This window comes from Hordeum vulgare, chromosome 3H, assembly GCF_904849725.1.
Source record: "Hordeum vulgare subsp. vulgare chromosome 3H, MorexV3_pseudomolecules_assembly, whole genome shotgun sequence".
Taxonomy (NCBI): Eukaryota; Viridiplantae; Streptophyta; class Magnoliopsida; order Poales; family Poaceae; genus Hordeum; species Hordeum vulgare.
In genome coordinates this window covers 495,650,986-495,665,822 of record NC_058520.1, presented here as the reverse complement: position 1 = coordinate 495,665,822, position 14,837 = coordinate 495,650,986, and the positions used below count along the sequence as shown (strand labels likewise).

General features: G+C 47.6%; 1 protein-coding gene and 1 non-coding gene across 2 annotated transcripts; one reads left to right on the top strand and one right to left on the bottom strand.

Moving 5' to 3' along the window:
* Nucleotides 1-9,888: 9,888 nt before the first annotated feature.
* Nucleotides 9,889-9,974, top strand: TRNAY-GUA. Its single transcript is given in 2 exon segments — nucleotides 9,889-9,925; nucleotides 9,939-9,974. It is a non-coding gene; the product is annotated as a tRNA-Tyr (tRNA).
* Nucleotides 9,975-10,075: 101 nt separating this feature from the next.
* LOC123440275 (dynein light chain LC6, flagellar outer arm-like) lies at nucleotides 10,076-10,901 on the bottom strand. Its single transcript, XM_045116852.1, has 2 exons — nucleotides 10,612-10,901; nucleotides 10,076-10,491 (listed from the first exon to the last, which is right to left on the bottom strand). The coding sequence occupies exons 1-2, from the start codon at nucleotides 10,747-10,749 to the stop codon at nucleotides 10,315-10,317; spliced, it is 315 nt and encodes a 104-aa protein (XP_044972787.1). The 5' UTR covers nucleotides 10,750-10,901; the 3' UTR covers nucleotides 10,076-10,314.
* Between the last annotated feature and the right edge of the window lie 3,936 nt (nucleotides 10,902-14,837).

Sequence of the window (14,837 nt, the reverse complement as noted above, 5' to 3'; positions counted from 1 at the left end):
ACCACGTGTTGCTCCAGAGTGGTACGGTAATCCCGTCTTGTCAATCATGTTGTTAGACAACAATGAACCTGCAAATTATGAAGAAGCAATGGTGGGCCCAGATTCCAACAAATGGCTAGAAGCCATGAAGTCCGAGATAGGATCCATGTATGAGAACAAAGTGTGGACTTTGGAAGTACTACCTGAGGGCCGCAAGGCTATTCAGAACAAATGGATCTTTAAGAGGAAGACGGACGCTGACGGTAATGTGACCGTTTATAAAGCTCGACTTGTGGCAAAGGGTTTTTCACAAGTTCAAGGAGTTGACTACGATGAGACATTCTCACCCGTAGCGATGCTTAAGTCCGTCAGAATCATGTTAGCAATAGCTGCATTTTTCGATTATGAAATCTGGCACATGGATGTCAAAACGGCGTTCCTTAACGGTTTCCTTAAGGAAGAGTTGTATATGATGCAACCCGAAGGTTTTGTCGATCCTAAGAATGCTAACAAGGTGTGCAAGCTCCAGCGATCCATTTATGGACTGGTGCAAGCATCTCGGAGTTGGAACAAATGCTTTGATGAGGTGATCAAAGCATTTGGGTTTATACAGGTGGTTGGAGAATCTTATATTTACAAGAAAGTGAGTGGGAGCTCTGTGGCGTTTCTAATATTATATGTGATGACATATTGCTGATTGGAAACAACGTAGAATTTTTGGAGAGCATAAAGGATTACTTGAATAAAAGTTTCTCTATGAAGGACCTAGGAGAAGCTGCTTACATTCTAGGCATTAAGATCTACAGGGATAGATCAAAACGCCTTATAGGACTTTCACAAAGCACATACCTTGATAAAGTTTTGAAGAGGTTCAAAATGGAACAGTCCAAGAAAGGGTTCTTGCCAGTTTTACAAGGTACGAGATTGAGTAAGACTTAGTGCCCAGCAACTGATGAGGATAGAGAGCATATGAGCACCGTCCCCTATGCTTCAGCCATAGGTTCTATCATGTATGCAATGCTGTGCACTAGACCGGACGTAAGCCTGGCCATAAGTATGGCAGGTAGGTTCCAGAGTAATCCAGGAGTGGATCACTGGACGGCAGTCAAGAATATCCTGAAGTACCTGAATAGGACTAAGGAGATGTTTCTCGTGTATGGAGGTGACGAAGAGCTCGCCGTAAAAGGTTACGTCGATGCAAGCTTTGACACAGATCCGGACGATCTAAGTCGCAGACCGGATACATATTTGTTCTTAATGGGGGTGCGGTAAGCTGGTGCAGTTCCAAGCAGAGCGTCGTAGCAGATTCTACATGTGAAGCGGAGTACATGGCTGCCTCGGAGGCGGCTAAGGATGGTGTCTGGATGAAGCAGTTCATGACGGATCTTGGAGTGGTGCCAAGCGCACTGAATCCAATAACCTTGTTCTGTGACAACACGGGTGCCATTGCTCTAGCAAAGGAACCACGGTTTCACAAGAAGTCCACACACATCAAACGACGCTTCAACCTCATCCGCGACTACGTCGAAGGGGAGGACGTGAATATATGCAAAGTGCACACGGATCTGAATGTAGCAGACCCGCTGACTAAACCTCTTCCACGGGCAAAGCATGATCAACACCAGAATTATATGGGTGTTAGATTTATTACAATGTAATTCACATGATCATGTGAGGGCTAGATTATTGACTCCAGTGCAAGTGGGAAACTGTTGGAATTATGCCCTAGAGGCAATAATAAATATAGTTATTATTATAATTCCTGTATCAAGATAATCGTTTATTATCCATGCTATAATTGTATCGAATGAAGACTTAAAGACATGTGTGGATACATAGACAAAACACTGTCCCTAGCAAGCCTCTAGTTGGCTACCCAGTTGATCAAAGATAGTCAGTGTCTTCTGATTATGAACAAGGTGTTGTTGCTTGATAACTGGATCACGTCATTAGGAGAATCACGTGATGGACTAGACCCAAACTAATAGACGTAGCATGTTGATCGTGTCATTTTGTTGCTACTGTATTCTGCGTGTCAAGTATTTGTTCCTATGACCATGAGATCATATAACTCACTGACACCGGAGGAATACTTTGTGTGTATCAAACGTCGCAACGTAACTGGGTGACTATAAAGATGCTCTACAGGTATCTCTGAAGGTGTTCATTGAGTTAGTATGGATCGAGACTGGGATTTGTCACTCCGTGTGACGGAGAGGTATCTCGGGGCCCACTCAGTAATACAACATCACACTCAAGCCTTGCAAGCAATGTGACTTAATGTAAGTTGCGGGATCTTGTATTACGGAACGAGTAAAGAGACTTGCCGGTAAACGAGATTGAAATAGGTATACGGATACTGACGATCGAATCTCGGGCAAGTAACATACCGAAGGACAAAGGGAATGACATACGGGATTATATGAATCCTTGGCACTGAGGTTCAAACGATAAGATCTTCGTAGAATATGTAGGATCCAATATGGGCATCCAGGTCCCGCTGTTGGATATTGATCGAGGAGTCTCTCGGGTCATGTCTACATAGTTCTCGAACCCGCAGGGTCTGCACACTTAAGGTTCGACGTTGTTTTATGCGTATTTGAGTTATATGGTTGGTTACGAATGTTGTTCGGAGTCCCGGATGAGATCACGGACGTCACGATGGTTTCCGGAATGGTCCGGAAATGAAGATTGATATATAGGATGACCTCATTTGATTACCGGAAGGTTTTCGAAGTTACCGGGAATGTACCGGGAATGACGAATGGGTTCCGGGAGTTCACCGGGGGGCAACCCACCCCGGGGAAGCCCATAGGCCTTGAGGGTGGCGCTCCAGCCCTTAGTGGGCTGGTGGGACAGCCCAAAAGGGCCCTATGCGCATTAGAAAGAAAAATCAAAGAGAAAGAAAAAAAAGGAGGTGGGAAGGGAAGGAAGGACTCCCACCCACCAAACCAAGTCCAACTCGGTTTGGGGGGGGAGACCTCCCCCCCTTGGCTCGGCCGACCCCCTTGGGGTTCGTTGAGCCCCAAGGCAAGGCCCCCTCTTCCCCCTATATATACGGAGGTTTTAGGGCTGATTTGAGACGACTTTTCCACGGCAGCCCGACCACATACCTCCACGGTTTTTCCTCTAGATCGCGTTTGTGCGGAGCTTGGGCGGAGCCCTGCTGAGACAAGGTCATCACCAACCTCCGGAGCACCGTCACGCTGCCGGAGAACTCTTCTACCTCTCCGTCTCTCTTGCTGGATCAAGAAGGCCGAGATCATCGTCGAGCTGTACGTGTGTTGAACGCGGAGGTGCCGTCCGTTCGGTACTAGATCGTGGGACTGATCGCGGGATTGTTTGCGGGGCGGATCGAGGGACGTGAGGACGTTCCACTACATCAACCGCGTTCACTAACGCTTCTGCTGTACGGTCTACAAGGGTACGTAGATCACTCATCCCCTCTCGTAGATGGACATCACCATGATAGGTCTTCGTGTGCGTAGGAAAATTTTGTTTCCCATGCGACGTTCCCCAACACATACCTCCACGGTTTTTCCTCTAGATCGCGTTTCTGCGGAGCTCGGGCGGAGCCGTGCTGAGATTAGATCACCACCAACCTCCAGAGCGCCGTCACGCTGCCGGAGAACTCATCTACCTCTCCGTCTCTCTTGCTGGATCAAGAAGGCCAAGATAATCGTCGAGCTGTACGTGTGCTGAACGCGGAGGTGTCGTCCGTTCGGCACTAGATCGGAGCGGATCGTGGGACGGACCACGGTACGGTTCGCGGGGCGGATCGAGGGACGTGAGGACGTTCCACTACATCAATCGTGTTTATTAACGCTTCTGATGTGCGATCTACAAGGGTACGTAGATCTGAAATCCCCCTCGTAGATGGACATCACCATGATAGGTCTTCGTGCGCGTAGGAAATTTTTTGTTTCTCATGCGACGTTCCCCAACAGGCTCCCCTACGACGCCCCTCCCCCGTGCCCTCCTCCCCACACCGGCTCTCCCGCGCCGCTCCCTCCCCCGGGCCCTCCTCCCCACGCCGGATCCCCCGTGCCCCTCCCCACGCCGGCTCCCACACGTTGTCCCCTCCCCCAGGCCACCACCGTGCCGCCCCCTCCCCACGCCGGCTCCTTCGCATCGCCCCACTCCCCACTCTGGCTCCCCGCTCCGCCCCTCCCTCGTGCCCTCCTCCCCACGCCGGTTCCCCCACAGCCCCCTCCGCACGCCGGCTCCCCCGCGCCACCCCCTCCCCACGCCGGCTCCAAGCATGAAGGAGGAGACATCGCCAACCCGTACGTGTTCATATCTTAGAGGTGTCACTCGTGCGGTGCTTGGATCGGGTTGGATCGCGACGCTAATACGACTACGCCAATGACGATCTCTAAATTGTTGATGCTTTTGGTCTACAAGGGTACGTAGACACACTCCCCTCTCGTTACTAGCATCTCCTTAGAATAGATCTTGGGTGTTTCGTAGGATTTTTTGTTTTCCATGCAACATTCCCCAACACTTGGAGGTGTCGTTGTATTCATGTGCGTCATCTACTTTCATATCATGATTTTCGTGCGAAAGTGTAGACTCGTCTGGGTTGGGCAACATCATCGTTCAGGCGGTATTTCTCCCATTAGGGGTGTTGCTTTAAATACCGATGATCCTTCTCAGTACTTCTCTTGGGTTGGACGTGCATGACATCACGGTTGGAAGGTATCCAACTAGTGATGCGAGTAGTTAGCATTGTGAATCACGCGGCAACAACGCTGGTGGCATTCGGAGCCACGCATAGCTTGTCCTTCTCATGTTGGCGTTTCGGCTTGCCAACGGGTGTCACTATGTCTGTTTCTCGCAGTGCACGAGAAGTCGAAGCTATGTGTGTTGCCCCAATTATAGCAGGGCAATTCCATGAGGGTGGTTTCAGCTGGTGGTGCTCTTCGGAGGTTGCACTGGACTAGGTCGGCGTGAGGCTTGCAACTTTCCCTATGAAGTGCATGAGGAACATCGAGGCAGCTGGTCCTCGACATATTTGATCGATTGTTTGGCTACGGCCGGCAAGGTCCTCGTGTGTCATTCATTCGAAGGGGTATTGACGGGTCCTTAGCAGCGAAGTCGGAGTCGCATGCTTGGGAGAGGTGAGGAAGATGATACTCCAAGCATCCTATACGGTGTCCTATGCTCGGCGCTGTGTGTAGTTTTGTTGGTGCGAGATCGACGAGGGTGCCCTTTCTTATGGTTGTGTTGTAAAAGTTTTGGCATGGGTTTCGTTAATTAACCAGACAATTTCATTCTACATTTTTAATGAATCGAACCATAAGGGACAACATTTTATATAAAAATGGTTTATGACAACTAGGGTCCATCAACCAGAGCCATGTAGCAAAAAGAGAATGACGTTATCTGAGCAGTTAAGTTTGACGTGGGCTACCTTCTTCTCCACCCGGTGTGTGATGTTGTGGCCGCGAGGCCATGCAGTACCTCGTGCTCGACGCACGCATGCTCGCTACCGGGCAAAATTGACAAAAATGACCCCTGGGGGGAAAGAACTCACGGAGTGACCCCTCGGGGAAAATATGTCACCCGGCTGACCCTTTTGTGTGGCACCCCACACCTAGGCGCCACACTATATTGTGTGACGCCTAGCCATTCGGTGCCACACCCCCCGACCACCTGGCAGAGAGGGCCCACCCCCCTGGCCGTGTGACGCCTAAGCCTCAGGCGTCACACATTGTAATGTGTGGCGCCGAATGCTTAGGCGCCACACATCGACTTATACAGCCACGGGCCAGCCCCCCTCCCCACCCCCTCCCCACCCCCTCCTCAATCCCCTCCCCCAGCCCCCTTTCCCAGCCACTGTGTGTGGCGCCTAAGGCTTAGGCGTTGCACATGTGTGGAGCCTAAGCCTTAGGCGCCACACATGTGAAAACCTGCTGCAAGCTGAATTTTGACAGGTATGCAGCATTTTGACAGCACATATTTTCACAGCATATATTTTGACAGAAATGTAGAACATATGACAGCAACACAAACAACCGAAGTTCACATTTATATTTGAATCTAACACCAACAACACAAGTGCAAATGATTGTTCACAAGTGCAACATCAACACCAACTACACAAGTTCACAACTCCTAATGGTTCACAAGTGCAACATCAACACCAACAACAAAAGTAAAATGGTCTGCAAATGATTGAAAACTCCAAATGGCTTCGGTTCACATCTTGGGGCCTCGTCCCCTCTTAGAAACTAGCTTCTTTCTTCTCAAAACTACAAATTGCTCTGGGTCATCCGACTCATCGTCATCGTCATCGTCATCCTCATCGTCCATGCTTCTCATCCTTGACAATAGAGAGCCCCCGGCGACCGGGTTCTTTCCTTTCGCATAATCATCCGGTGAGTACCGCCTAAATTCCTTCCTAGGGTTCAACATGTAAGTGGAGCGTTGGAAAGCCTTCAACGTCATCCCGTCCGCAACCTAATACATATGAAGGTTGAAACATCTTGAAGAGTAACTGTCATCTCTCCGGTTCGGAGGTGAAAACTATGTGTCTCCGGCCTCCAAGGATCAATAAGTGTTGTGACTGCCGCAGCGTTCAGATTGGGCGTTAACCGACTCACAAGCTGAATGAATGGAAAGAGTCCTGTCATCTCGATGTATGGGGTGTACCGCTCATCGTACTGCATTACAGACGATGCCCCATGAGACCGGATCTTCAAGGGCGTAAGCTCCTGCAAACAGATAGGAGAAGAAGATATCAAGTGCTTATTACATTTTCAAGTGCTTATTAAATACATGTTTTTTATCATATGATCTACTTACCATTTTCTTCTCCGACATAAAATAGGCCCGGTGTTCAACGTCATAAACATTATTCAGAAGCCACACCATCCTACAAATAAAAAAAATACTCATATTCAAAAAATTACTCATCTACTAATCCACTAATCTACATATCCTAACTACTCAAATCCTAAGAACTCATATGAATCTACTCATATACTAACTACTAAAATCCTAAGAACTCATATGAATCTACTCTTATCCTAACTACTCAAATCCTAAGAACTCATATGAATCTACTCATATAGTAACTACTAAAATCCTAAGAACTAATATCCTAACTACTCATATCAATCTAGTCATATACTAACTATTAATACTAACTACTAATATGAATCTACTAATATACTAACTACTCAAATCCTAAGAACTCATATCCTAACTAGTCAAATCCTAAGAACCTACTCAAATCAATCTACTCAACAAAAACCTATTCCACTTGGATAGAAGGATGGGAAACGGAAGAGATTACCTTGGGGGATCAATCCAAGGAAGAAATCACCAGATCTGAAGGAGATGGGGGAGGGGATTAGGGATTCGAAGAGAGCCAGCCGCCGCCATTGCTGTTTCTGTTTGAATGAGGGAGGGGAATGGGGAGGGGGTGGGGAGGGGGTGGGGAGGGGGGCTGGCCCGTGGCCAGTTAAGTCAATGTGTGGCGCCTAAGCGTTCGGCGCCACACATTACAATGTGTGACGCCTGAGGCTTAGGCGTCACACGGTCTAGGGGGTGGGCCCTCTCTGCCAGGTGGTCGGGGGTGTGGCGCCGAACAGCTAGGCATCACACAGTGTAGTGTGGCGCCTAGGTGTCGGGCGTCACACAAAAGGGTCAGCCGGGTGACATATTTTCCCCGAGGGGTCACTCCGTGAGTTCTTTCCCCCCACGGGTCATTTTTGTCAATTTTGCCTCGCTACCGTGGCTGGCTGACAGGTCACCGGAGCGTCGCTGTCGGCGGCGAGCCAAGCGTGGGTGTGCTCCGATTTACAGGGACCGGATTGCTTTTTAAATCTTTTTGCAGGGACCCGGTTGCTTTTATATAAAAAATAGGGGGCCAAGCCCCCAACTACTTTTCAATTTTTTTAGGAACCGAATTACCTTTTGTAAATATTCAGGCCCTATTTGTCATAATCTGCCAATGGTCAACCTAACAGTAAAAACTAACAGTATCGGCAATGCCATGATAGTGTACCTCAGTTGTTATAATCACGCTTAAAATTAACCAATACAGTCATCAGTGCAACATGGTAATTTTTTGAAAAAGTCAACCAACTTTGTTGTAGGTATTAGGAAAGTTTCCAAATGTGATAGTTTTTCATAACCCTAACCGGAATTTTGATAGTTGTATGCTATTTAGTATGGGCGGTGGTATGCGCCCGTCAGCGGATAAAACGAAAAGATCGGTCACATCCATGATCATTGGATGAAGTTGTGGTTGACCATATGATCTACCCATCTGATCCGTCATCTTTGCAACAAATGTGTTGTTCCAGTATTTTTGGCAATATAGGTCCAGTTGCATAATTTTTTTCGCAAGAGATGTCTAGTTGCGGAATTTTTTCGCAAGAGAGGTCTAGTTGTAGAACTTTTTTTCAACAAAAGTCATGCTGCAGAAAATCTTAAAATTGTGTTTCCCTCTGGACCTATTGCAACAAACGCCTTTTGCAACAAGTGTTACCCTCTTACGAAAAAAAATCAAGTGTGAATCACACTTCATGTTGTCCAACAGCACTGTCATACGTGGCGCGAGGTCGGGACGACCGAGGGGTGAAGGGTACCAAGGCAATGTGGCGTCAATTTCGTCGGAGCGGTGCAGATCCGGCGAGAGGCGGCTCGGGCAAGGTCTTCGGATGATTAGTAGAGAGCCAAAGGTGACCAACAAACGGGGAGGTGGTGCAGGGAACAGAGTCAGACCAAATGATGGAGGAGAGAAATGAGGAAGAGAGAGTGGAGGGCCTGAGATGAAGGAGAGCACGCTTGTCCGCGACGGCTTCGACGCCTCTCATAGCACGCGTGTCTGGATCCATCTAGATCTTTGCGGGGGAGAAAATCATAACAATGGCCCTGTTGTAAACGTAAGATGTGAAAAAAACGATGCTTGTGAGCCACCACTCGATTAGCTAGTGCACCAGGTGCATTCCCCCAAGGATATCCTAAAGTTCCTCCACCAAATTGTAATACAGAATCGCCGGGAGCTGGATTCTATCCGGGAGGGGGGAGATTCAAGTCTGGATCTTGATCACGGGACTACGTTTTATGCTCATAAATAAGCCTTGGCAGTGTGCCTTGTGTAGCCCACAAGCAATTTGCTTCCAATTAAAGAAACGATTCAATGGCTGCAAACTCAAGCGATGTGTGTAGAAAGATCGGTCGGGTGAACAGAAGTGTTTTTCATTTAAGGGATGTTTGGTTTCAAGGGACTGGATTTTTTTAGTCCCAAAGACTAAAGAAAAAAGACCCTCTAGTAGAGTCTTTTTCTAGCCCCTTAAAGAAAAGTCTCTTCTATTTGATTACATAGGGACTAAACGGATTTTCTTTTAGTTTAGTCTATGTAAACAAATAGAGCCTTAGTATTTACTGCTCTCGCGGCAAGATACCTCGTCGTCTCATCCTGGCTCGACAGGAGATTCAACGAAGCAATTAACTCGCATTCCACGCCAATGTTTGTGTGGCCAAGTGCGAAGCTAGAATCATACGAAGCATTTGCCAACCAACGATCGAAGCATAGTAGCGGTGGTTTCTCTGATTGTATTTGCATGATGTAGGAGTGCGTGATACTCTTCATCAATCCCCTCCCATCAAATTATTAGTTTTTTGAGCGAGCGATACCACTTCCATGTATAAAGCAAGTTTATAATTAGTTAATTGAACCTGAACAATTGTATGGTTAGAGCAACAGTGGTATCTTCGGCTCGCAAGGATTTAAATCCTGATGCTTGTATTACCTTTCAAATTATTTCAGAATTTTTAACTATGCGCATTCGCTAGGGTCTTTCGAAGGTGAGCACTTGTGTGCTTAAAAAATATTAATTGAACTCAACTTAATGTGACCTTGATATACGTTTGATCGGACGAATGAACATCAATCCGACCTTAGCTCAGTTGGTAGAGCGGAGGACTGTAGTATTTGCAGATCAATCCTTAGGTCACTGGTTCGAATCCGGTAGGTCGGATATCTTTTTTCCGTTTATTTATTATTTATTATCTTTCTTCCAGCGAAAAAGGACCACGTTTTAAGTCAGTACTCATTATCTCCTATCTAATTCACCAATACTGAATCAATTTATCTGTATTCGTCTGAATCAAAGTGGAACATCATGCTTGAAAATCAATTCCACGAATCCAACGCATTCAGAGAGCTTCAGACCGTAGTCGCGAACTGCGGTGCAAACTGAATCAAGCAAAAGTTACATTGGCGCATTTCAGCTTCATGCCAGCACCGGCCAGCAGCCGCCCCCGTAATCATCGAGTAGCCAACACGGCCGTTAAATCCGGGGAGCAGCAGATCAGAGATCAGCACGGCGGCAGCGGCAGCGGCTGCTCTTGGTCATCCGACATGCCTTTGAAGACGAGGAACCTGAGCGACTCGAGCTTGAAGTATATGAAGCTCCCCTTGCTGTGCGTGAAGTAGCATCCGAAGCTGCAGCCGACCACGCACTGCCACCCCGGGCCATGGGCCGTGTCGAACTCCTGCAGGTCAGCCATCCAAATCAGATCCCAATCATTCGGCAGCGCTTGCACTGTCCTAGCTTGTTCCTTGCAGATTCAGAAACCATGGATTTGGGGGCGGGAATGGCACATGTTGCTCACCTTCTTGATGTGCGCCGCGATGCTCCGGCAGTCGAGGACGTCGAAGCGGTCGAGGGCCCTGGAGGCCGCCGACGTGGCCTGCAGCTGCATCTTGGCCGGCATGTCGGTGTCCTCCACCGTGGCCTTCCCTTCCAGCATCCTGCTCGCTCCTGTTCCTTCTCTCTGCTGCTGCTAGAAGCTCTGCTCGCACGCGCCTCACTGTATGATTGGCTGGGGACAAGGTATGGCTAGAGAGAGAGAGAGAGAGAGAGAGAGAGAGATAGATGATGCGATGCGGGCGGCTACGGGCACCGCTTTGCCCCTTTTGTAGGCGGGTGCCCGGATAGGTACGGGTTTCGCGCTCGGGCGTCCACGTCAACGTGACGTGCTAACGAGAACTCGGAAGAAAATACAACTTGACGTGCTAACGACCATCTCGGTCCGGCGGCGCCGGCGAGCTCCCGGATATGCGGCGCAGGCGCTCCGGCCTCCGGCTGGTTTTGAAAACGGAGATGGTTTCTGTCTTTTCTCCTTTTGAATTTATAAAATGGTTTCCATTGATATTTTGTTGGAATGGATTAGAGGATGTGGAAGAGCACGTTGAGAGATATATATATACATCAGATCAGATGGGTTAATTTAGCGCAAAAAGATCAGATGGGTTAATTAGCACTCCACGTAAGCGGGAGGCTGACAAGTCTCCGGCCTGATCGGATCTCCGAGTACGAATAGCGAGTGTAAGTACGGTGTTGCGTTTTCAGTACTTTATTTTTAAGACATGTGGGGGTAACAGTTAACTTTATTTTTCAAATCGACCTTCGTGGTCCAGTCATTTATGAATTCTTGGATCCCAACAAGCAGAAACGGATGACGACGTAAGAGCAACTTTAACAGGACGGACACGATCATTTGTTTAGGTTCATATGGGCAAATATGATGGTTTAACGTGTGGATTCATTATCAAAACTCGTTCACGTTGATCCATTTTCGACCAAAATTTATGACCGAAATGCGTTAGCGCGGACGCGCCCACACCCTTTTGGTGTCCGCCTTATCCACATTCATCGGTCGTCCAACTACTGCGGTCAACTTAATTAATGACGGCTACCCTCTACGAGCCCACGCGTCAGCGCTCGCGGTTGGTCTTTTTTAATCCGAGCATGCGGATGGGTTCGGCCTCATGTGCTGGGGACGTGTGTTATTTTTTTTAATGTTCAATTATAATGTAATGGGGACGTGTGTACTCTCACCAGCCTTCGTGACCGGCTTTAATGTTTAATTTATGTTTGTTTTTATTTTTAAAAATGGCTACCAGGCGACCTGCTGGCGCGGCCTGCCCCCTGGCCACGCTGGGAGGTCGTCTGGGTGGGGCCCACCCCCTCTGGTGCCCTACTCTGGCTCCTATTTTTATCCGTGACGAGGAAATTCCAGAACATAAGTCGTTTTGCAAGTTCTCGACGCGGAGCCATCGTCACCCTCGGTTCTTCTTCGCGAGGGCTAATCTGGAGGCTGTTTGGGCCTCGGGAAGGGGAAATCGTCACCTTCATCATCACCATCACCACTCCATCATCCTTCCATGGCTTCTCCCATCATGTGTGAGTAATTCCCTGCTGTAGGTGAAGGGGGTGGGAGAGATTGGATGAGTTAGATCATGTAATACTTCGTCGGGTTGTTGGGGGCATGTTGCCTATCATCTACTATGGTGTTTATCATCTTTGCTACTACTTGTTAATCTTAATGCTTGTCACTTTGGACCCGAGTGCCATGATCTCATATCTGAATATCTTATGTTTTCATGAATATATTTGTGTTCTAGATCCTATCTATGAGTAGTATGAACCTATTATAGTCCGGAACCGGCGATCCCAATGGTGACAGCTTGGGACACCAAAGGGGATGGGCTATAGTTTGAGGATTCCATGTATCCATTGATTGTTAATGCTTTGTTCCGGTGCTTTTAACACGAGCACCTTAATATCCATAAGTTCCATTTGGCCCTGCTGAGAGCGGGATGGTTGGACAAAAGATGTTGTGCAAGTTTGAAAGTACGTGGATGTCGCCTAGAAGGGGGTGAATAGGCGCTTTAAAATAATTACGGTTTAGGCTTGAACAAATGCGGAATAAAACTAACGTTTAATTTGTCAAGCACAAAACCTACAACAACGAGGCTCACCTATGTGCACCAACAACTTATGCTAAGCAAGATAAACAACTAAGTGATAGCAAGATATATGACAATAAACAATATGGCTATCACAAAGTAAAGTGCATAAGTAAAGGGTTCGGGTAAGAGATAACCGAGGCACGCGGAGACGATGATGTATCCCGAAGTTCACACCCTTGCGGATGCTAATCTCCATTGGAGCGGTGTGGAGGCACAATGCTCCCCAAGATGCCACTAAGCCCACCGTAATCTCCTCACGCTCTCGCACAATGCAAGATGTCGTGATTCCACTAAGGGACCCTTGAGGGCGGTCACCGAACACGTACAAATGACAAACCTTGGGGGCGGTCACCGATACTCGTACAAATTGCTCGGGGCAATCTCCACAACCTAATTGGAGACCCCGACGCTTGCCCGGATCTTTACACCACAATGATTGAGCTCCGAGACACCACCAAGCTTCTAGGACGCCAAAGCATCCACGAAGAACAATGTCTAGGGTACTAAGTACCAAAGGTAATAAGCTTCTCAAACTTCACTTCCATGTATCACCGTGGAGAACTCAAACCGATGCAACTAATGCAATGGCAAGGGCACACGGAGTGCCCAAGTCCTTCTCTCCCAAATCCCACCAAAGCAACTAATGCTAGGGAGGAAAATGAGAGGAAGAACTAAGAAGAACACAAAGAACTCCAAGATCTAGACCCAAGGGGTTCCCCTCACTTAGAGGACAAAGTGATTGGTGGAAATGTGGATCTAGATCTCCTCTCTCTTTTCCCTCAAGAACTAGCAAGAATCATTGGAGGGATTGAGAGTTAGCAAGCTCGAAGAAGGTCAACAATGGGGGAAGAACACGAGCTAAATAGATAAGGTTCAATGGGGAAGAAGACTCCCTTTTATAGGTGGGAAAAAATCCAACCGTTAAGCCTCATAGCCTCCACAGAGCGGTACTACCGCTCATGGGAGCGGTACTACCGCTCGGTAGGTTCACCAACCATGCTGAGCATGCAAAAAACAGTCCGACGGAGCGGTACTACCGCTCCTGGAGCGGTACTACCGCTTAAAAAATTACTACCACTCCGGGGGCGGTACTACCGCTCGCACCACGAGCGGTACTACCGCTGGATACTGAAACTGTTGTAACTTTCGCATACGGACTCCGAATTCAACGAAACCAAGTTTGTCGGAAAGCTAACGACATGGGCTAACACAATCTTGATAGAAATATCAATAAGAAGCAAGTGAGAAAATTCCCATAAGAAAATGATGAGAACCCTTCTTCGAATAAGACCGGTAAAAACTCCCAACATCAAAAACATCATAGAAGATGCATATGGACTCCGTTTTCGATGAACTCGAGCGTGTCATGAAGATGACCATAAGCTCTAAAACTCACAAAGAGAAATACCAAACAAGAACCAAGAAGTATGATGCAAGGATGCAAATGGTTTGAGCTCTCAATGAACGATACGATCAAGCTACTCACTTGAGAGCCCCCCTTGACAGTATGACAATCTATCCTAAAACAGAAAACCTATCAAGGGAAAACCTATACCTTGCACCTCGTCCTCTTGAGCTATATGACGATGATCTTGGCTTCCTCAAGATGGACCACCTTTCTTGATTGCGTTGGCTTGATGAAGACTAGTTGATTGCTCCCCCATACACACTATGGGTGAGCCGCTCTTTAGCATATCTTCACAAGTCCATTGCCACCATCCTCCACCACTTGACGTCATCCTCCATGGGTTGTATGAGATCCTCCTCTTGACGCAAGTCCATGGAAATACACCTAACACCACATAGAACTCTCACGAAGACCATGGGTTAGTACACAAATACGTAATGGACAATGTTTACCATACCATGGGATCACTTGATCCCTCTCGGTACATCTTGTACGCTTTATGTGTTGATCATCTTGATTTACTCTTTGTCTGACGAGCTTGATCAACCTTGTGTCTCGATGTACATTCTTTGGATAATACCTTTAATACCATCTTAGTCATCTTATAAACTCCTTGAACCCAACAGATGGACTTCAAGAAGTGTCTATGGACAAATCCTATAAATATAACTTAAG